The following is a 24781-nucleotide window of genomic DNA, read 5'->3' as shown; positions in this document are numbered from 1 at the left end:
AAATCAGAGATAAGAAAGAGCTCTTTAATTAGGGTAGTCAACATCCCTTTAAATGCAGTGAGGAATCTTCTGCATGCTTGTTGGGGCCCAATTTGTGTACTACAATGATCCAGACCTTTTAAGGGGGTAGAGATGAAGGTGACAGTCCCTCAAAGGATTAATACAAGAAAAGGAAGGAAGGGAAGGGCAAGTACTATCCCTTTAAATGGCAATTGACTTGGGTGGTGTTCCTTTAATGCACTAGGCCAGGGGTGGGCAAACTGCGGCTCTCCAGCTGTTGTGGAACTACATTTCCTATCAGGCATTGCAACATTACAAAATTGACAGTTACAGCTTTGACTTGCAGAGGCATGATGGAACTTGTAGTCCTGCAACAGCCAGAGAGCCGCAGTTTGCCCACCCCTGCACTAGGCAGATTGCAAATTCTAGCAAAAAGGTGTCAGAAGTTGGTAGAAGCACTTGCTGGCAAAGGGCAATTCATCTCTGGATTGCAGTAACCAATGGCATTGGTGGTAGATGTTCCTTTAAGAGGGTAGGCTGACAATTAAGGGAAAAATGATACAGTTTGGCATGCAGAAGGCATGCACTGCAGTCAGCTCTGATGATTATACTAGGCTGAAAATGTGTTAAATAGTAGTGGCCAGGGGAACTAGGTAGCAACACATGTTTACTATATGCAATGTCCGAAACTGTGTGCAGGAAAGTGGCAGATTTGAAAGGAATGTTAGGGTTCATTTGTGTGGCTGGTGTATGGGACTCTCTCACCTGACCTGTGGCATCACGCAGGTCCCGGCAGTCTCTCACTCTTTGTGGATGGGGGGCCCCCACAGATTCTCTGGTCCTACTTGCAGTGTTCCGTCAAGGTACTGTGCTCTGGGTCACCAGCTGGCAGAATGTCTAGCTGAACAGGGTGTCAAGGCTGGCATTCAGCACCTCCTGCTTGCCTCTCTCCTCTCTAGCTCTGCGGCTTGGTCCGGTACTCCGGCAGTCAGCACAACTTTCTCTCTCTACTTCTACTCTCCTGCTCTATCCCCTCTCATTTCCTGTCCAGTCTTTGGAATTCTGTATATAAATTCCCCCGCCCACACGCTAGCTCCTCTGGGAAATGTAGTCCTCCACTTCGGTTCAGCAAGGTCCATGGGGCTGTTCTACAGAGTGTGAGTGCCACTGAATTGCAGGACACTACCACCTTGTGTTTCTCTTAACATTCTGCAACTTACATTATAGCAGGGTGTTACACAGCTATACATAACCTTTTTCGTAGGGTTTTTGTGGCCCGTCTAGTGACGTTACAGGTTGTTTCTCTTCTTTTCCATGGGTGGCAGTGGGTGATTCCTTACTTCTTCCCTGACAATGTGTGAGCCCTTTCCATGCAGTTGAGTCCAAGTTGCATGATGGTGTCTTCTCATGGGTGGAAATGGGCTGAATAGTGCTGGCTGTCAGCCAGTAAAACTTAAAATAATGTGGTGGTAAATGACCATTGCGGTGCACCATTTTGTATTGAAGGTATTGCAATTAAGGCTGTATTTTACATTTTTAGTTTTATTGGAGCATAATAAATTGGAGTTCTGTTTTTATTTTTATTTTTTTAACTAAAATATATATAGATTAGAGATGGGAATAACTTGTGGGTAGACGACTGTGAGAATGCAGTATTCTTGCTATAATAATGCTAGCCTTTGTGCCGCTTAGCATCTGGCAGGTGTTTCAAGGTTGGGGAACCAATCAAAATGTGACCCTTTCTCAAGACAATCTAACTTCTGGAATCTTTTGTTCAGACACGTGGGTGAAATTAACCCTTTTTCAATCCACGTTTCTCTGCGCTCTTTTTCAACTTAAAAGATAGGGTCCAAACAAATTTACTTAAAGTCATAGTTCCACTTAACATCAATTCTGCTGGCTATTTTCATGCCAGTGCAATTACTGGTTTAGAATCAATGACAATAAAAAAGGTTAGTCAAAATTGGTTTCTATTGTACTGCACAGGTAGGTGAGCAGCCTTGGAAATTAGTTATAGAACAGATATTAGTTGTGACTAAATGACATTTAAACAAAAGCTTACAATTTACTTCCAAGGAATTCACATCAGGAAAAAATTCTACAAGTGTAAATAAAATATAATAAAGTGAACCTATTGGCCACATCTGCATACATCTGACATCCTAATATACAGTTTATTATTTCAAAAGATATCTCCAAGCTGCAAGTGACTTGCGTAGGCTAAGAGGTAATGTCTGCTGCAGGTAGAAGGAGGCATTTTCTCACTGCTTTCCCTCAGTGACTAGACATAACTTTCTACCAAATTGTCAGGTGTAGGGCTGTAGTACATTTCAGTGCACTAACACAGTACTTGGCAAACATGACCAAATATTTCTGATGCTAGGTCTGCTGATAAAGGAAACCACTACTGAGGTAAATATGGAGGTGGCCCCTGTTGACCTCTTCTTCTGAAAATGCTAGTTGCCTGCTAGTCATATTGATTCAATCACTTTAATAGTTTGAGTTAGTGGCCTAGATCAAGTAGGCAGATCCAGATGTCATTCTGACTTCACTTGATGATCTGTAACTCAGTATTAAATTTAAAAAAAAGCAATATGAGTTTTCATGCAGAGGTCCATAGAGGCTTACATGTTTTTCTCAGTACAGGTTTCTTGTAAAGAAGAACTCCGATCTAAATGACAGACTACATGTAAATTGCAATCAAGGAGCTCTCCAAGTTCTTACTATAATTGTTTATTTTTAATTTGTAAATGTTGGCGTTCTGGCCAAGATGAAAGCTAATAACATGCAAATTAACTGTGCTCTGCATGTTTATATGTTTGAGAGTAGTTGTGTGACACCACGATTCAAAGCATTAAAGTGTTATTAAACCCAAAACCCTAAAATCAGTTTGTATATGCAGTAAAGCATGCTTGTTATAAATGTTGTGGAACCTAAAGGGTTAATCCTCTGCATTGTGTAAAAAGGCCGTTTGATCCTGACTTCTCTGCTCCTCATCTTGTTCAAATGTCCACGTCTTATCTCCTGATAAGACGGACTGAACTGTAGCCATTCTGCAGATGCTCAGTTTAGTGTGTATTGCTAGAGAGGTTTTTTTTTTTCTTTGGAGAGTGCATGTGATCAGCAAAGAGCCAATCAGCACTGTCCAGACAGAGGTCAGGGTTTTGTAAACCTTCTAGAGCAGAAAGCTTTAACCAGTGCTCTGTTGAACACTGATAGAAGTCACAAGACTGCTCTAACTGCTGATGAGAAAAGGTATTTAGCAGTTTATATTTACTAAAATAATTGCACTTCCATGTTGTGTGTACTGTGGGAGATGAGACATACTGAATGCAGGATGCTGGGTTTAGTAATACTTTAAGGAGCTGTAGAGCTATGTTCTGGTTTTTTAGGTTTTTTTTTCTCTATTATAATAATAAACTTTCACTTTAAAGTTCACTGTAACCTATTTCATTACCATATACTGTGTATCTAGCTAGTAAAAGATTCTCTCTCCTATCGTTAGAATTTGTTAGGCCTCAAAACACCTTTGCTAAAAAACAGGCAATATTTGAAAGCAAGTGTTTTTTTTCTTTAAATATGTGTGTCTTCTGTATCCAAAAACTTACAGTACAATACAAAGACCATTTATTCATATACCATGGGTTATAGCTTCTTCCCTTCAGGTGACTGGACACTGGCATGCTTTTGAGGACACCCCTCCCCTGTAACCCTACCCTACTCTGTGAGTCCTCCATTTTTTGCTAGTGACTGTAGGTGATGGACCTCTTCTTTCCAGAGAAACCAGATTCACTGCTTTTTTATTTTCTTTTGTTATTTTTCTAAAGAATTCTTCAATCAACTCTCACTGTCTACAGAAGCAGCATGTTCTGGTGCAATCTTGGTAAAACACCCTGTAATTTTGCTTCGGCAACTGGATCCTGCGTAGGGTGCTCAGCTTAGCATTTGGTGAGATGTGTTGACTTATTCACAGGGTTCTATACGGGTCTAAGGTCCTGGTCCAGCACCATGAAACCCAGTCCCTGAAGACCCATTCAGGGGTAGGCCCACCATGAACCTTATATACAGTCCAGCATCGAGAACAGGCAAGACAGGGTCACCCTGTATAATTGACCGATACTATGTAAAACAAGGCTATGTTTGGAATGCATGTATTTTTGGATGTGAACTTTTCAAACCTGGAGCTAATCTTTACATCCGATTCTCATGTAGATGACCAGGTGTGTCATCACACCACTGATCATACGCTTCAATGCCACTTCTGTGTAGAATTCCTATAAGGTACTTGAGCGCTTTCTGCCACCCTTTCGCCACAAGAATTCATTGCAGGACAGTCTACACCTGGGTTACTGGATACTCCTACCGGACGCGCTTACCCAATCTCCCACACTCTACTACCTGAGTACCCCATGGGGTCCCTTGCATTGGAGCAGGAACCAGTCTTAAAACTGCTTTCAGCATCCTATTCTAGCTCTATTTCATGCACATAACAAACAGCCTTTAAGAAAAGCAGGATTTTCTGCATCTACAGTATGTCACAATTTCTCAGAAAGATCACAACCTTAATTCAGCTATCTGTATCCAGAGTTCAAAAACTACCCACCTCTTTCTCTACTCCCATTTCTCAAATGGAGTCAGAACCTGATATGTTGGTCCTAAAGAATGCTGATTCAGAGGGTAATGAAAAGGATTTAGAGGCAGTGTTGGTGGAAGCTGCAGAAGATTTCTGTCCCCCCACGCTGTGATATTGAAGAATGAGTTTACTGCAGTTTGCTTGCAAATGTTTAAAAGCTCACTGCCTCTGTCTGCAAAAGCCTTAGTGTTATACAGGTGGAGTCCCCTCTTTCTCGCCATGCTCCCTTGAGGACAAAGAGACCTACTAAGTTTTGCAAAACATTCCCTGTTCATGAACAGATGCAAGCTATGATGACTGGGTCACTGCTGAAAAGATTTTCGCTCCCCCAGAGATCTTTTCTGAGTTCGATTCAGTTGAAAATGCGTTTATAAAAAAATGGGTTATTCTGTGATTGACCCTGTTGTCTCTGTCCTAAACAAACACCGTTGAAGATGTTCCATCTTTTAAAGATTCTGTGAACAGAAAATTTGAGACATTTTTAAAATCTCTCTTTACCCTGGAAGGTCTAGCCCAGGGGTGGGCAAACTTTTTGACTTGAGGGCCGCAATGGGTTCATATATTGGACCCGGGGGCCGGACCAAGAGTAGATGAATGATGTGTATGTGTTATCCATAGTAAGTATAGTAATATTCCCCCATAGTAAGCATAGTAATTCATCCCCCCATATAGTAATTCATCCCCCCATATAGTAATTCATCCCCCCATATAGTAATTCATCCCCCCTATAGTAATTCATCCCCCCTATAGTAATTCATCCCCCATATAGTAATTCATCCCCCATATTAATTCATCCCCCATATTAAGTCCCCAAGTCCCCCCTGTGTCAATTCACTTACCTTTGCTCCGTGCGTTCCTCTCGCCGTGTTCCCACGCCGTTCTGGTGTAGCATGAAAATCTGTCTCCTATGAGGATCTGTCCCCCCCGACGTATCTGCGCATGTGCCAGTTTCAGGCATTAGCAGCCGATCGGCGATCTCCGGCACATGCGCAGATACGTCGAGGGGGACAGATCCTCATAGGAGACAGATTTTCATGCTACACCGGTCTTCAGGGCGGACTGTGAGAGGAGCCTAGCTCCGCGGGCCGGATTAAAAGGTCTGCCGGGCCGTATACGGCCCGCAGGCCGTAGTTTGCCCATTGCTGGTCTAGCCCTACAACTGTAGCTAAATGGATTAGGCCAATGAACAACCAATATGACCCTATATTTTGGGATCAGAAAGTTGCAGAGCAATTACAACAACTTACAGCTGCTATTCTTTTCTATGTAAATGCCTTGGAACACATAATGAGACAAATATCCAGAATGGTTATTATCTCTGTTCATTTGTGCAGGATTCTCTGGTTAAAACCTTTGGACAGCTGAACCTGCCCATAAGAGATGTCTTGCTTGTATGCCCTTTCATGGAAGAAGACCCTTTGGTAAGGCACTTGACCAGTTCATTAAATAATTCACTGGAGAAACATGTTTGCTTCTTCAGAGAAAGGTTACAAAATCCTCCTCTTCAGGTGCTCCTTGAAACTCAGAGTACCTCCACACTCTTTCCAAGCTCCAACTCTTCAAAGCCTCAATTCAGACCTTCCTTTTTTGGCACAAGGCTTGGCCCACAAAGGCCATCAAGCCCTCTCCAAAAGACTTTTTCACATTGAGGGTGCACCCTCACTTCTAAGAGGACATCTTTTGCTGTTTGCATCCCTCTGGCCACAGACATCCCAGACCTGTGGGTTCAATCAGTGGTTTCCAAAGAATACAAGGTAGAGTTCAAAACTTTACCTCTTCTTTACTTTCTTCTGTCAAATTAACCAAAGACTGCCCAAGAGCAGTCAGACTTGCAAGAGGCCGTGAACCACCTCTTGTCTCAGGAAGTAATTGTACCAGTACTACCACAGGACAGGTACAAAGGATTATACTTAAATCTGTTCACACTATCGAAGCCCAACAGAGATGTCTGTCCTATCCCAGACTTAAAATACCTAAACCAATACCTTTTACATTCCAAAAATTTGTATGGAATCAGCAAAGTCAGTAATTGTCTATCTGTGACAAGAGGAAATGTGGCATCAGTAGACACCCAGAATGCCTACCTACATGTTCCATTTATCCACCACATTAGTGTTTTCAATGCTTTGCAATTGCAGATGACCATTTTCAATTTGTTGCTCTGCCTTTTGACTTGTAATCTACTCTTTACCCCTCTGTGTGCCTGCAGTGTCTGGGTCGAATTCTGGATGCTTCTCAGTCAAAGGTTGTTCTTCCAGAAAAAAAGTTCTTTCTTCAAGTGCTAATGCTCAACAACATAGATTCAAAAGTAATCCCACAGTGATATTTGCCATGAAAGTTCTGGGCCTAATGGTAGCCTCCTTTTGAGGCAGTATCCTTGGCCCAATTCCATTCAAGGACTCTCCAACTAAACATTTTAGCAGCATGGAAAATGCAGGCTCTTTTCCTGGATCTACCCATGCTTCTATCCCCCCAAACAAGAAATTCTTTGTCCTGGTGGATCACCACTTTAACTCTGACAGTGGGAAAATCCTTCCTCCCCTACAATTTGAAGCTACTCACAACAGACACAAGTTTGTCAGGCCAGGGAGGGGGGAGTTTTGCCATCCCTTATGGTTCAAGGAACATGGACAAAGGAAAGAGGCCAAATTCTCCATCAACATCTTGGAGCTCAGAGCTGTCAGGCCATCCCTTCAGCACTGGACCGTCTTTCTAAAGGGACACCCAATTGAGTTGCAGTCTGATCATGTTACCACAGTGGCGCATATCAACTGTCAAGAGGACATGAGTAGCTTGGCTGCTTGAAGGAAGCAAACCAGATTCTCTTGTAGACAGAAACTCACCGTCCAATGATTTCTACAATCCACATCCCAGGAGTGAACAGTGAGCAGGCGAATTATCTCAGATGCCACCACCTGAACCAAGAAGAATGGCTTCTTCATTAAGATATGTTCTGTCTGATATGCCAAAATGGGGAACTCCAGATGTGGATATTCTATCCTCCAGATACAACAACAAGCTACCTCTGTATCCAGGACCAGGCATCCTCTAGCTCTGGTCTGGAATCCTCCAGTTACCCACTGGTCTCCGTTCAGGCTCGTTTATGCCTTCCCTCCACTGAGCATTTTGCCTCGCCTGTTCCACAAAATAAAACAAGAGGTCATGATTCTTTTGGCAAAAAACTGCAGCAAATGAACCTGGTACATAGACATACTTAGATTTCTTGCATAAGACTTCTTGCACAAGACCCTTTCTAACACATTGGATCTACTATCTCAAGGCTCCCTATTCTGCCCTACTTCACAGTCTTGGTTTAACGGCATGGCTGTTGAAACCCATTTCCTAAAGAATAGAGTGATCTCTGAGTATGTCATTGCTACCTTGCTGAAGGCAAGAAAAGCCACATCCAGGGACATTTATTATTGTACCCATAAAGCCTACTTCACCTGGTGTGAGCTCTGTCAATTCAGACCCAGAGATTACTTTTTACCCTGTGTTTTGTCCTTTTTACAAACAGGTCTTGACCAGAATCTATCTTTCTCAGCACCCTAAAAGAGACCGTTTTGCCTTTAACCATCCTTTTCCAAAGGCCTCTACCCTCCTGCATAAAAACCTTCATTCAAGGTGTTTCTCACATTAGGGCCCCCTTGCAGCACCCTGTGCTCCATTGAGACCTTAACTGGGTTCTTTCTGTCTTGCAACAACCACTGTTTTCAAAGCAAAGTAGTTTTATCTGGTGGCCATCACATATGTTAGACTTATCTCAGAACTAGCAGCTCTTTCCTTCTTATGAGCCCTTTCTCATACTTCACAATAGCAAGGTTGTATTTAGCCCAAGACCTTCCTTCTTTCCAAAGGTAGTTTTGGTATTCCATCTCCATGAGGACATTGGTCCTTGTGCCCTGATCCTAAGCATAAGAATAAACAAAGAATAAGGAATTTGATTGTTAGTGCTTATGCTCTAAAACAAACACCTCCCCCTGCACTCTTACATGCACACTCCACCAGATCAGTTGGAGCATACTGGGCCTCTGTCGCCCAACTCTGTAAGTCTGCCATTAGTTCTTTTTCAAAGTGTTAACAGGTGCATGTTCACTCCCAAGTCCCAAATTGTATATATGGGACTAAAGTACATGGACACCACTTCCCTTGACATTAAGATTTCCCTCCCTACCCTCACAGGTGAATCTATGCCCTCTGAATATCAGAATCTTCCCCTTTCAGAAAGTTTAAAAAAAGAAAAAAACTGTCAAAAAATCCTACATGATGGTTGAACCCAAGTCAATCGATGGATTGACTTGGGTATAATCAGCCTGCCAATACACGGATCGAATCTCGGCAACTCCCTGCTGAACTGGCTGAATTTTGATGCATGTATGGCCGACTTTACAATGGGAGGGTTTTAAGAGCAGAAGCAATGGGCTGGATTAGTTGTGGTCAGGTGCTAATTGACAATCTACAGGCTTATGAATTGGCAGTGACAATGCTGATATCTACACCCCCTGCTACATATTCTCATTCCACTTTAGTACAAGTGGGTACGGACTATGAATTCAGGTACAGTGCAGTACCGTTTTCACCTTACAAAGCTACATAATGTGGACTGGCAGGAAAGTATCTATGGAACTTTGCAGAAGGCCATAGCTTAATTTTAAGCACAGAGCTAAAGTGAGGAGAATTTTCTCAAATTGTCCTCTGAAGATTTTTTCTCATTGGTCCCCGTAAAGATTTCTTTAAATACTACTTAATTTTTTAATTTTCTCTAATTATTTTACTGTAGCTTTGTGTCCAGATGCTCATTACACCTCTGTATACCAGTAAAAGTGTTGGGCAGAATACCAAACCAGCTATATAACATATTTCTGCAGCTATACTTTCCTCCAGAGAAATAGTTGACATTTTTGACATCCGAGTTCTTCTGACATTCTCTTCTCATCACTACATCTGCTCCATTTACATCAGTTGGGTAATTTACACGCAAACTGATAGGTACATGCAGCAATATTAGTCAAGGAAAGAGATATATGGTGAAACTTCATACGATTTTAACTTTCAACGTGAGATCCAATTGTTTAAATGCCCACCCAGGAGTGTTATAAATGACTGAATTTAGGCTATAATAGTCTTTGAAAAACATTCGATATATCCCAATAAGAGATGTTTTAGTAGCTAGATATGGATGAATGGGTGGATGGATGAATACATGGATGGATCGGCAGACATGAATAAATTGATATTGATGTAAAAACTGGCAGTCTATGGAATATTGCAATTCGAAATCTCTTCTTTTGAATTTATATTCCTCAAGGCTAAAACATGCTCTAAAGCACCTGCTCTGTGTAGACAAAACTCAAAATATATTTTTGGTAAATAGCATGTCTTCTATTTTATTATATTTTGTTTGGTTGAAATGTTCTATATTTGGTATTTAATCACATCCCATATACATTTCAGCATTGGCGGTACCCAGCATCAGAAATGCATGTTTCAAAAGAGATATAATCAGCATTTTAAACTCAGACAGCTAAGGGGAGGAGATGTGACAAGTGATAGGCTCTGGAAGTAATAATTCACTTCATGTCAGTTTCAAAATAGACTATTACATTCTAAATTAACATGAGGATGAAAAGCCAATTACTTCAATCATCAAGCATTTACAGGTAAAATATTTTATGTAACGATGAAAGGGGGCATGTACAGTATATTTACCCTTTGAAAATGTGTGTGTGTGTGTGTATATATATATATATATATATATATATATATATATATATATATATATATATATATATATATATATATACAGTGGGGCAAAAAAGTATTTAGTCAGCCACCAATTGTGCAAGTTCTCCCACTTAAAAAGATGAGAGAGGCCTGTAATTGGCATCACAGGTAGACCTCAACTGTGAGAGACAAAATGAGAAAAAAAAATCCAGACAATCACATTGGTTGATTTGGAAAGAATTTATTTGCAAATTATGGTGGAAATAAGTATTTGGTCAATATCAAAAGTTCATCTCAATACTTTGTTATATATCTTTTGTTGGCAATGACAGATGTCAAACGTTTCCTGTAAGTCTTCACAAGGTTGGCACACACTGTTGCTGGTATGTTGGCCCATTCCTCCATGCAGATCTCCTCTAGAGCAGTGATGTTTTGGGGCTGTTGCTGGACAACACGGACTTTCAACTCCCTCCAAAGGTTTTCTATGGGGTTGAGATCAGGGCTCTGTGGCAGCCAAACCATCACTTCCAGGACTCCTTGTTTTACTTTGCACTGAATATAGTTCCTAAAGACATAAGCTGTATATTTGGGGTTGTTGTCCTACTGCGGAGTAAATTTGGGGCCAATCACATGCTGCCCTGATGGTATTGCATGATGGAGAAGTATCTGCTGGTATTTCTAAACAGTGAGTACACTATTGATCTTGACCAAATCTCTAACTCCATTTGCAGAAATGCAGCCCAAAACTTGCAAGGAACCCTGAGCATGCTTCACTGTTGCCTGCAGACACTCATTATTGTACCGCTTTCCAGCTGCAAACAAACTGCCTTTTGCGGCAGCCAAATGTTTCATATTTTGACTCATCAGTCCAGAGCACCATCTGCCATTTTTCTGCACCCCAGTTCCTATGTTTTTGTGCATAGGACATAGAAACAAGGCTAAGCAACTCAACTATGCATGAAAACATAGATTTGTGAATTGTGGGAACAGAAGTATTATAAAGCTTACAACACTTGCCTAAACTCGGCTCTTTAGAATTCTTGTTTCTTTTTTGTTTTTTTTTTATCTGTTATTCTAAAAGTAGATGTTTTGTTTTTGATAATTTTACAAAGAGCTGGAAAGAGCTACAAAGAAAATAAAGATGAATCCTATGACAGATGCACAGGTAGCTTGTGGCCATTCCCGTTTTTCTTATCTCCCTGCGGTCTATCATACCCTCTTAACTTTATCTGAGACTTACACTAGATTTGCATAGCTAAATAGATATGCAGTCTCCAGATTCATAAAGAGTAAGAAGCAAAACTACACTTTCACTTCCTTGCTGTAGACTACATGTGCCACCCTCCCCTCATCTGCTAAGCCTACAGAGACTTTCCATTGAAATCTGTGGTAAAGTGCCATGTATGTGCAGTTCAGTGGCTCCAAATACAGTAGAGAGATGGTGGCTGCAAAATCGCAAGCTGGTTATAAAAGTATGTGTTATGGCATATTGATGTGAGGAGGTAAGGAAAATAATAGACAACCTATAATAAGTGTAAAGCATTAAAGTTGAGTGTAACATGTTATAGTGAATATATTAAACTTTAAAATCTATCATTTGGAAACCTGTAAACAAATAGGGGGATAGTTGCAGGTTTTTCACAATGTGTTTGATTTTGTTTGTTCCCTTCTGAAATCCCCACAGTACTTTCCCCTTCAGCTACATTACCAAATTTCATGATGATGCTGGTGCTATGAAATTTTTTTAGGATTTAATGGTATTCTGTAAACAAGTCAGACTGTGTTGCCAGGGTAGATGCTTTTCCTATGTGGTATAATGATATGTGGCTATGCTATAATCTCCTTTTAATAGTAGACTAACTAAACTAACTTTAGTAGTACTTATGCTGCTTCAAAGCTGGCATTCAGAATGAATCCATATGCTCTAAATGTAAAAAATTTAATACTGATTTATGTTGTCTAATGTGGACTTGCTTACACATTGCTGGATTTTGGACTTCTGTCCTAAATGTGGTTATTAATAATGGAGAAAAGAAAATGAGAATCAACTGCCCGCTGTGACCTTTCAGGTTTTATCTTTCTGTATTACCTTCTCACTCAAATTGATCACACGACTTTTGGCTGTACCTAATTTGTGCATTTTTAATATTCCCAAATGCAAACTCTGTTTTATACGGTTTTTGAGAGAATACCTTTATGTGGATGTGATATGTAAATCTTTACAATGGATGTCTGCATTTTCCTTAACTTATAATAAATCTTATTAATAAGTTTTATAAATAATAGACTTCTGTATTAAAATACTATAACAGGATAAAAAGTACCAAGTAAATTTGGAAAATTTTCAAAATGTATGAATAGCATCACAGTTGTCTCTTAATAATTGTACAATGAATAAAGTGATAACATAACACACATAATCACAATATGAAGGGCGTATTCATACTGTGCCCTTATATGCTATCTATTGTTACCATTACAGACTGGAAGGTGTAGTGGTTTATTGATATTTCAGTGATAATTGAATTCTGGCAAGCAGTCACAAACTAGATTTTCATACCTTTGGGGTTTAAGTAGTGACATTTTCCCACCTGGGCTCTTTTCACCCATATAGGCATCCTGCTTCTTCAAAATAAGTTTCCACTCCTCTTATAACATCCTCCATAATAAAGTAAATTAAAAGTCAAGAGTGGCACATCTCTCAGTTGCCATGGTAAGTGAGTAGGCCTTAAAGCTGAAGGGCAAAGTTCTTTCATGTTGTCTTATGCCCCTATAAGACATGAACAGCTGGTTATTTATTGTGTCGGCATTTAGCAAACATTGAAATTTTACGTTTGGATTAGCCTCTAATATCATTTAGATCAATTCAGAGCACACTAAAAGCATATTTTATCTGGTAATGTTAAAGTGTTAGGAACCCTATGTAGGCGCAGAGCCATACAGAAACTTAGATGTTTTACTTATAGTGTCTTTGTTTTAAAAATTTTCAGGACCAAGAGGAGCAAGCTTACTTTGCTGTGTTTGATGGGCATGGAGGAGTAGACGCTGCCATTTATGCCTCAATCCACCTACACGTGAATTTAGTACGTCAAGAGGTATTCCCCCAGGACCCAGCAGAAGCCTTGTGTCGAGCATTCCGTATCACAGACGAAAGCTTTGTAAAGAAAGCAGCCCGAGAGGTCAGTTTTGCTGTGAGTTTGAACTGATTTCATACAGTTGTTCAATGCTCATTATTGAATTGTTACTGTAGTTATCATAACAAGGTAACATTTGGTCATGCAATCATGAATCTTAATACTTGGTGAGCTCCAGATCATGTAAGAGATGTGCTTATATATTGTAGCAAGACTTTGGAAGTCCTGTTTGTTCACGGCATATTTTAATTTCAGAGATGTAACAAAGGGTTGTTGTTATGCAGGTTGTTTTATTAAACCTTGAAGGAGTCTATAAAGTAGTAATTCCACAAAAAAGAACATTTAAATTTAGTTTAGTTGGGTCTGGTGTTAACACATGGTGGTCATAAGAAGCTTGATTGTGTCATGATACAATGTCCAACATGATGTTTTTGTCAGGTTTGAGCCATTAAAGGCTGCCCAGGGGGTTGAAAATTGCTTCTGAATATAGAAAGTTCTTCTTGCTGGTGTCAAAGATCTTAAAGCTTGTGTGACGAGGCTAATTCCTCCCTCCTTTCAATGAAAAGAACAAAAAAAAGTGATTATTTTATGCATGTGCCAAGTGACACATCAGTCAGAAAAGAAGAAGTATCAATGCACTCCAGGCTTAAGCAGCATTTTGTTTAATTAAGCAGCAGCAGGAATCACATCTGACATGTTTTGTGCTGTAGAACAAAAAGTCCTCCTCAGTGTGAAACATGTGAGAGGTGACCCTCTCCTCCTGCAATTTAAATAAGCAAGAAATGCTGTGATTTATTTTCTTTTCTGAATCATTTGCTGGATTGCGACAAACCAAAGCGCAGTCATGATCCTGGTGTAACTATTTGTACCTGAGGGGGTGTATATTATACGTCCTCTGGGCTGGAAGTAGTCAAAGATGATTCTGATCAAGTTTTAACCCAATTCATAGTTTTTGGACTTTTGGGCACTGCCACCAAATGTGGTGAATTATTGCCCTGCATCCCTGATGTGGAGAGGTAGTAGATGTAAATTTGCCCACATGAACTGGGGTCATAGCCCGATAGAATAGCACTTTGTGGGCAAAGATATTAGTGGAGCATTTTGCCACTGCCAAGTTTGTCCCAATCTCATACCAATTGAGCATATACACTACATTGCCAAAAGTATTGGGATGTCTGCCTTTACACGAACATGAACTTTAATGGCATCCCAGCCTTAGGCCGTAGGGTTCAATATTGAGTTGGCCCACCCTTTGCAGCTATAACAGCTTCAACTCTTCTGGCAAGGCTGTCCAAAAGGTTTAGGAGTGTACCTATGGGAATATTTGACCATTCTTCATTTGATCATTCGGGCACTGATATCAGACTAGAAGGCCTGGCTCACAGTCTCCGCTCTAATTCATCCCAAAGGTGTTCTGTCAGGTTGAGGTCAGGACTCAGGCCAGCCACTGTGCAGGCCAGTCACGTTTCTCCAACCCAAACTCGCTCATCCATGTCTTTATGGACCTTGCTTTGTGGTCAGACCAGGGCTGCTGTTAGACACCACGGGGCCCCATACAGCCAACCTGACAGGGACCCCAAAAACACAGTTTACTATGCTTCAGTTATGAATGAGCACTGCATGTGATTGTTACCGATTACTCATTGTGTTCATCCAGAAAAGGAAGGGGCTGGTAAATGTGACATATTTACTGGACCCTTCCCCTGCTCTCCATGCCGAAGGATCCAATTGTGTGCTTGCAGCTGGCAGTTTGAAGCAAGCAGCACTGTAGGGGTAGGGGCACTCAGGGGGGCCTGGGCAGCGTATGGTGCACAGAGAGTGTGATGGGTGTGGCAGGGGGGCAATTACTAAAACCGATCACCTGTATGGGTCTCTCTGCAGCAGCTGAAAACCAGCAGGAGGGAGAGGAGAAGAATCCAGCTTTCAGCTGTTGCAGAGAGAGCCATACAGGGGATCCATTCCCCCCGCCATGCTGATCACCCTCCCTGCCCACACACGGTTCACCCAGCTGCCTGGGCCCCCCTGCTGGCCTGGGCCCTGTACAGGAGGACTGGTGGTACCCTCTTATCCACGGCCCTGGGTCAGACCACGGTACAGATAAGATTTTGGCTCTTGAAAGTGCTGGGAAGATAGATTGCTAGAATCAGGTATGTTCTATATGCGTGTACACGTCTTATACAGCAGAGTAATAAGTGCAGTCCCTGAGAAAGGGATTTTGTTCTCATTTCATGGCCATGTCCTAGAACATCACTGGGTCTTAAGAGAGAAATTTCTTGAAAACAAAATAATTTGATTAAAACATTTGAATCGCATGTTGGTTAAGGGAACAAGGGAAGGTATAATTTGTGTATATTAAACTTCAGCTTTAACAAGTAATTATCCCCATATTTAAATAGGTCAATAACAGAATTGCATGTCATTACTTAATGACACGCCTAATTAGATGTGGCAATACCTCAATTAATTACATGAGCCATTGCTCCCAATTAAATAAGTCAATGTACTGAGTGACTTACTGTATATCCATGCCCCTTACTAAAAGCATCAACACTCTGAATAAGTATTCAAATGCCCAAATTCATGAAATGTGCCAATGCCTAGAAACTACACATTCATTTTGTCAGCTAATTGAACTGTGATCCCAATCCCATCAATAAAGGATTTATATATCCCGTTACTGTCAGTAAGATTATTTGCTCTCTTTGTGTGTTATTTGTTAATATGGACTTTTTTTGGCTTATATAAAAATTGGTTTATTAATGTTTTTAACCACGTTAACTGCTTATGTACAACAGCCAAACAGCTCCCTTCTGCGGGTAAGAGACCATTTTAGAACTGTCTGTTCATGCCCCTAGAGCTATGTGATTGCTGTAATCAATCACAGATATAAACAAAGGCTGCATGTTGCTGCCAGTGTTCTGTTTCCCAATCAGCTGTGAGAAGAAACAGTGTTTCCTACAGCAATTGGCACCTAAGGGCCATTTCTCTCTGTTCAGTTTTTCTTCCGTTTTTGACGTTCCAAAAGAAAAATGCATGACCATTAAATCCTATGGAGCTCTTTACACTAGTCAGTTGCGGGTCATTTGCATCCTTAAAAAGTCCTGCATCGTGCATGCTTGGTGCGGTTAAAAAAAGCTTCACCAAAAACACACCTCCCTACTGAAATTTATGGAAAACGCATCAAAAATCCACCAGCTGTTGCTCTTTGGAGTCACATGTCCTTTTTTCACAGGTGCGGAACGCACGGAAACTTTGCCAAACTGCGTATGTGGCATTACCACTTTTTTTGCAACAAAGCAGCATGAAAGCAACCTTTTGATTTTTTTTTTTTCACATGGTCACAGCCAGTCTGTGCCCCTCATTACTTACCCCCCAGTAAAATGTTACTATGGGGATGCTGTACTGAGGTGAACAGCGATCAGGGACACTGGCTGGCTGCTTTGGTGACACTGTATGCCAGTGCAGCCCAGCCAGTGTCACTGATCACTAGCCACACCAGTACAGTTATCATCATACCAGTGCAACCAGTGTCCCCAATCTCCGCCACACCATTAGTGTCACCAGGCCAGTACAGTCAGCAACAGTGTCCCTGATCACTGCCACACCAGAGACAGTTTTGCTTGCTAGTGCAGCCAGCAACAGCGTTCCTGATTTATGCCAGACCAGTGCAGCCAGCAACTGTGTTCCTGATCACTGCCACACTAGGGCCAGTGTCACCAGACCAGTGTGAGCCAGCAACAGGGTTCTCGATTGCAGCCACACCAGTCACAGTGTTGACAGACCAGTGTAAGCCAGCAACAGTGTTCCTGATTGCCGCTATGCTGGTTTTATTATTGCTAGACCAGTGTAAGCTAGCAATAGTGTTCCTGATTGCTGCTCCATGAGTTCCAGTGTCACAAGACCAATGTAAGCCTGCAATAGTGTTCTTGATCACTGCCACACCAGTCGCAGTATTACCAGACCAATGTAAGCCAGCAACAGGGTTCCTGTTATCTGTCACATTCATTCCAGTGTCACCACACCAGCACATCCAGCAACATTGTTCCTGATTGCTAGCCACACCAGTTCCAGTGTCATCAGATCAGTTAAAGCCAGTGTAACAAAGAGTTAATTTCTTTGCTACTTTTATTTGTTACTACTCCTAACCATTCAGTTACATTATGTGGGCATAGTGCAATAATTCAAATAACTTATAAGTAGTATAGTAATAAAAGAAAAATGGAGTACATTTGACAAACTGGATAAATGCAGCTTCATGCCTATTCAGGAAGACCCTCAACTTCTGGATAGAACAAAAAGTTATAGAGGCAACAATCTTCAAACAAGGTTCTAGGCATATTCACAAAGATGTCCTAGATGAGACACTTGTGTGGGCTTCTTTGTTCTCCTATGTGAAACTTAGAGGGTCCCCCAGGTTAAAACGCATATATCTGCATCTTTGCATTTTATTTTGGCATGGTACCATCCAAGGCATCCTCTTCAAGCACCCATTATTACAAGCTTGGGGATGGTGATTAGTTACATAGTTGGTAAGGTTGAATAAAGACCCTAATCCATGCAGTTCAATGTGTGTGTATGTGTTTGTCACCACCATTTACCATATCCCTGTATATTGTGTTCACGAAGATGCCGATTCAAAAGCTTTTTGAAATTATTGACATCTCCTGCTGACCCCACCATCTGTAGAACATACTGCAAACTAGGAGTTTGGCTTTAATTGTGTTGAAAGACTCTGCATACAGAATCTTTAGAGCCTGAATGGAGCAGATGGTTATCCTTGTGGAATGAAGTATGTAATGTTTATGCTTCTTTTATGTTTAGTCTATTATCTTAACTGTGGAGATGTAACTCAACAATTCAACAGCTAACAGATAACATCCCTGATCTTGTGATATCTTTTAAGATCTCATTGGTTCAAAATGTGAACAAGTAGCTTCTGATTCAGTATTTGGAAAGTAAATAGGATTGTTTATTATGGGCGCTAATTATATTGATGAGACACTTTTTTTTTTTTTTTGCTTTGGGTTAGTACAGACCACTATATACTAATTCTGTTAGCTATGTAAATACATCTTCTGTTCTCACACCAACCCCAGCATTTTATAGGGTAAAGGTCTTTGGTTATTTAATACCCTTTTCTATCAAAAAGAAGCCAGCAGCGGAAAGTACAGTTTTCTGGACATGAAGCTAAAGCCCATACATAATGTCACAGTGCTTGCCTAAAGTGGGCCCGTATACCATCCAGGTTGTCTACTGTACTACATCCTTATCGCTGCAGATGGCATTTTCATCCCTAAATAAACAGGCTAACAATTTCAGTTACCTCCCCCCCAATACTGATAATACAGATCCAGAACCCTCACTATCATTGATAACTGCTACCTACAACATCTATGCCAACCAGAAGCTAGCTCCCATGTGTTTGCATAGATATATTTGTTTTTTTATCTGTTTATTTCAGTTAGCCTGCAGTTCTCCTGGCTGTTGATATGTGATACTCCAAAAAAATGTTCTGTGCCCTGTGCTCACTAGCTACTTCTGCTGTTGTTGCTACCTTAAGTTGCATCAAAATTATGTATTTTCTTTTCTTTGGGTGCTCCAGAAAAAAAAGAATTGCATTATTTCATACCTCCCAACTGTCCCTAGTTGTCCTTCTGTCTGTAAGTTGAAATCAGACCTGCAGTGGGACTTACTATTTTGTAAGCTGATGGCTGGGGACTGGTGGTACTTAAGTGGATTTATGGTAGCCATGCACAGAACGGTTTTGTATACGATCACATTGACAATAGATTTACTGTCTAAATGGAAAAATGATCAGAAAATCAAAAAAGATTGTTCAATGCGTCATATACTTAACAATTATAATAAATTATCTATTTTCCTACAACTGGATTTTCCCTCAAGGTTGATCAGAATAATTTTGATTAAATCAATTGATATTGCTTGAAATAAAATTGATGACACAGTATGTGTTTTCTAACCACAAACCGTGCAAAGTTGTAAGATTTGTTTCATGCTTTTATCTTATGCCCTCATCCCAATATGATTATAGAGCAAATTCTAAAGGAATCAAAACCAGGACTTTCACAGATACTACACAAACACTAGTATAGTCCTTACAAATCTTCATTAATTCTTTAACCACTTGCCTACTGGGCACTTTTAGCTCCTTCCTGCCCAGGCCAATTTTCAGCTTTCAGTGCTGTCGCACTTTGAATGACAATTGTGCGGTCATGCAACAGTGTACCCAAACAAAATTTTTTGCATTTTTTTTAGACAGCTAGAGCTTTCGTTTGGTGGTATTTAATCACTGCTGGGTTTTTTTATTTTTTGCTAAACAAAGACTTAAAATTAAACTTTTTTTTTTGTAGCTTCTGTTATAAAATTTTGTAAATAAGTAATTTTTCTCCTTCACTGATGTGCGCTAATGAGGCTGCAGTGATGGGCACTGATAGGCGGCACTGATGAGAAGGGAGTGATAGGCAGCACTGATGGGCGTCAATGCATCACTGGTGGGCATTGACAGGCATCACTGATGGGCACTCATATATGGCACTGATAGGCGGCACTGACTGGCACTGATAGGTGCTACTGATTGGAACTGTTAGGTGGAACTGACAGGCACTGATAGACGGCACTGATGGGTACTGATAGGCTGCACTGATAGGTAGCACTGACTGGCACTGATAGGCATTGAAAGGCAGCTCTGGTGGGCACTGGTATGTGATATTGATGGGCACTGACATGTGGCAATTATTGCACTCACAGGTGGCACTGTTGGGGTTACACTGATCATCAGGGCCTTGGTGATCAGTGTACATGTCCCCTCTAAAGAACGCGCTGCCAGTGTGAGCAGAGGACTGACGAAAACCTGCATTTCCTATTTACATTCGATCAGCTGTGATTGGACACAGCTGATCACATGATAAAGCCTCTCTCATCAGCTCTTTACTGTGATCGGTAATCCACTGTGTCCCAGGGATACAGCGCACCACCGGTTGCCGCTCCCCTGGGGGCATGCATGCGCTGCTAGAATGGGAGGACGTCATAAGATGTCCTCCCAGAACGAGAGAAACTCTGCCCTCCCATCATTTCCTTATATGGCGGGTGGGAGGTAGTTAAAGGATAACTCCACTTTCCTGGAAAAAAATATAGCAAATAAAAAATATAGCATATACAATTGCTACATAATCATATTTAAATGTATGTTATTAAAAAATTATCTTTCTATTTCAATGTGCAGCTGTTGAAATTTTCTATAAAATCAATGAAATTTGGTAACTTGTCGGCATTCTCTACAGTTGGTGTACAGAACATCCTCAGAAATGTCATTTTCTGCTTGCATGAATAACTCTTCACTAAGATACAAGCCATGTTTTAGACAACCTCTGTAACAAAAATGTCATTTTTGGTGAGATACTCTCTAAGGGTTAGTCACTTCAACAGGGATGCAGACACTGGAACTTTTCTCATCAGAACCTTGAAATGCATCAGCTGCTTGTAATGAGTTAGTCACTTCCATTCAGAATCAGTCCTGCACAGGGGCGGACTGCCAACTCATGGGGCCCCTGGGCAATAGGGGATCATGGGGCCCCTGTGTCCTTGCCCAAACTCAAAAAAGGTACCAGGGGCATCTCATGGGGCCCCCTACTGGCCCCGGGCCTTCGGGCAGTGCCTGAGTTTCCAAATGGTCAGTTCGCTCCTGGTCCTGCAAAAGACATGATCTAACTAAGAGCTATTCTTTCAGAGCAGAAACAGGTAGGAAACTTCCAAAAAGTTTTTTAAAATCCTTGCAATATACATACAGTAGGTCACCCAGAGGGGAATGTTTTTTTTTTTCACAACAAAAGTGGAATTACTGTATAAAAATCAAATACACATACAGTACAGTCATAGATAAGATATTTGCACCCCTGCATTTCTGTCAGATAATGCACCACTTTGCCCAGAACATTGTTGCAATTACAAATGTTTAGGCATTCTCATTTTTATTTATTTTGTTTGTATTGGTATGACATAAAAAAGTGGAGAAAGAAAAGAACAAATTTGACACAGTCTACACAAAACCCCCAAAATGGACTGGATAAAATTATCGACACCCTCAATTTAATATTTGGTAGCCAGTGGCATCATTAGGGTCGGTGTTACCTGGTGCGGTAAAACATGGTGTCACCCCCCCAATAAGGGAGTGACAGAGAGAGGGTAAGAGAGGGAGAGGAGGTGAGAGAGGGGGTAAGAGAGATATGGGGGGGTAATAGAGAGGGGGGAGAGAGACTTCTCTCAAATCTCAGTTTTCTTCAATGGCCACCATAGGGAGGAGCCTGCTCTGTGACAGTCTGGAAGAGTGATCTCAGCAGAGCAGTATCTGTATGCTGGGTACTAGCGATGCTACAGGCGCCCTGCCCCCTCCCCATTATGCTGTGTCTCGGCCCAGGGAAAAGGAGTATGACGGCTGGGCATGACGGCTGCAGAAGTGGCAGCGGATGGCTTTTGAAGGGTGGTGCAGCACACCCCTAAACCTGGCAATGAGTCTCTCATCGGGCCCCTTACTGGCTGCGACGCTATGGGGTGCCCCTCTGGTGGTTGTCACCTGGGTGCAGTCCGCACCCCCATAGCCACTGTTGGTAGTACACCCCTTGGAAAAAAATGTAATCAGTTGCTTCTTGTGACCATCAATGAGTTTCTTACATCTCTCTACTGGAATTTTGGACCACTCTTCTTTTGCCAACTTCTCCAGGTCTCTGATTGGACAGGTTCCTTTTCCCAACTGCTGTTTTGAGATCTCTCCACAGATGCTCTATGGGATTGAGATTGCTGGCCAGTTCAATACTGTACTCTCCAGTGCTTTGTCTGAAACCATTTCTGGGTGTTTTTTGACGGTCATTGTGCTGTTGTAAGACATGACCTCTGACAGAGACCAAACTTTCTGACACTGGGCCCTGCATTGCACCCCAGAATTCTTTGGTAGTCTTCAGATTTCATAATGCCATGCACACAGTCAAGACATCCAGTGCCTGAAGCAGCAAAGCAATTCCAAAACATCAGTGAACCTTTACCATGACTGTAGGGACTGTATTCTTTTCTTTTAAAAAAGCTGTAATTTAGTTTTCTGTCTACAGCACATTCTCCCAAAAGGATTTTGGCTTCCTCAGGTAAGTTTTTGCAAACTCCAATACTCCTGGGTCTCCTACCATAGTTTCCCTTTATATTCAGATGACGATGTATAGTGCGAGCTGACACAGTTGTACCCTGTGACTGAAGGTTAGCTTGATCTTGTCTGGAAGTTGATTGAGATGCTTTATTCACCATTCAAACAATCCTTCACTGCAATCTTTGGTCACGTTTTTCTCTTTCGACCAAGTCCAGGGAGATTAGCTACAGTGCCATGGACTGTAAACTTCTTGACAATGTTGAACACAGTGGACACAGGAACATTAAGATCTGTAAATTGATACAGGTGAGTTTAATTACAAATTACAGGAGCATCACAAATTCGGAAAACGATTATTTCTTACACTACTTAGATTTTTTGGGGGTTTTGCCTTTGTTTCTCCACTTTTTTGTGTCATACCAATACAAACAAAAGAAATAAACATGAGAATGTCTAAACATTTGTAATTGCAAAAATTTTCTTGGCGAAGTGATGCTTTATCTGACAGAAATGCAAGGGAGCCAATATTTTTGGCTTTGACTGTAGGTTTTTTTTCATATGAGCAGTTTAGGGGTGGTAAAAATTAGTGGATGAACCACAGGTTTTATAGCCCCCGACCACCAACCTAAACTGTAAAATAACAGGGCTTTTCACATGCCATGGTGCTTTGCTTCCAGTGGAGGCACCAAGGATGGGGACAGCCAAAGGGCATGATGTGGCCCAGGTCTGCTGCACGCCTTTCTTAGACCAACGGTCTTCTTCTTTAAGAGGAGAAGAAGTGGTAAGTATTAGAATTGCATAATACATATAAAATCTGCAATAGTGTTACCTTGTGCGGTAGCACCAAGTTTTAGAAAGGAAATACTGCAGAGTCACCCAGGATTATGGCCAGTATTGCACATAAAGAGATCCATATATATGGCTTCTTTTGGTGTGTGCAGTGGCTGGGAATGCTGACCATTGAAAACCCTTTAATCTGTATTGGCTAAATGTTTTACCTAGACCGACACAAAATATGGCTTCTTGATTTTTTTCTCCATGTTACTATAAACATACAATATGATCATAGATCACAAGTGTAATAAAAGCGCCACACCCTTAATACTTTAAAGCAGCAATTCCACCTCAAAGAAACCAAATAAATTTCTTAGTGCTATAACTTATGACCTCAGCAAAAAGGGTCAGACAGGATATTCAATAAATGTTTTGGGAGTACCCCAACAAAATCAAACATCACCAGCTCGCTCATTAGGGCATTGTCCCCATGACCTACATAGAGATCTGCCTCAAACTACTATGTCACATAAGATGGCCATACACAAAGGTTATACCCCACCCTCACCTAACAGCCATTCTCCTTCATTCCTCCTACCACTCCATCCCCCACAGCCATTTCCTCCTGTACCACTACCCCCTCCCTTCTAGATTGTAAGCTCGAAAGAGTAGGGCCCTCTAACCCTTGTGTGCTGTTTGTAGTTGTTGTACTGTTTCATGTATTGTCCCCCCCTCTATTGTACAGCGCTGAGCAAACCCTTTGGCGCTGTATAAACTCGACGTAATAATAATAATAATAATATAATGGGACATCCACTGTGTAGCCGATAAATATTTTATTGGTATCAAAGGTTACGAATTCAATACGTTGATGTAAATAAATATAACTGTACTAGATAAATATTAACTATTAATAAATATTAAATGTAAATGTAAATACAATATTCCAATACTCCCTACGTAGTTAAACATGGAAGGGTCATCACATATTTTCTAGACCATTCACCCTGTAGAAGCCAAATTAACTAATTCAGTAACACCTATAATCTTAGAGTGACAACCATTTCTATCTTGCTATAAAGCAAATAAGTCCCACTGGGTAATGAGTGGGAGAGTGGTCTAAGGGGTTATCACTGAAAAAAATCGTTGGCAAAAATAGCTGCGGTGCACTGAAGGTTATCGCACTAATTTCTTCTCTTGAGTATTAGATCACCTTAGAAACAGAAGTCACAGTGCTAAATCAGTCTGGTAATTTGGTTTGTTGAGCTGGACCGACTCAAAGCACCTTGAATGCTTGCCTATTGACCGAGTTCTTCAGCATTGCACTATACATTGCACTGTGTTTAACCATTTGTATGCAGCTTT

The 24781-nt window shown here is 41.1% G+C and overlaps 1 protein-coding gene across 1 annotated transcript in view; it reads left to right on the top strand.

The window, feature by feature from the left end:
* PPM1E (protein phosphatase, Mg2+/Mn2+ dependent 1E) overlaps positions 1-24781 on the top strand; it is a 379043-nt gene that overhangs the window by 275777 nt on the left and 78485 nt on the right. Inside the window, exon 4 of the mRNA XM_089679184.1 lies at positions 13348-13536. Coding sequence (XP_089535310.1) covers positions 13348-13536 — 189 coding nt within the window. The remainder of the gene's footprint in view (positions 1-13347; positions 13537-24781) is intronic.

Source organism: Staurois parvus, unplaced genomic scaffold (genome assembly GCF_062004578.1).
Source record: "Staurois parvus isolate SC_StPar_1 unplaced genomic scaffold, SC_StPar_1.0 ptg000220l, whole genome shotgun sequence".
NCBI classification, from domain to species: domain Eukaryota; kingdom Metazoa; phylum Chordata; class Amphibia; order Anura; family Ranidae; genus Staurois; species Staurois parvus.
This window is presented reverse-complemented; position numbering and strand designations above follow the sequence as displayed.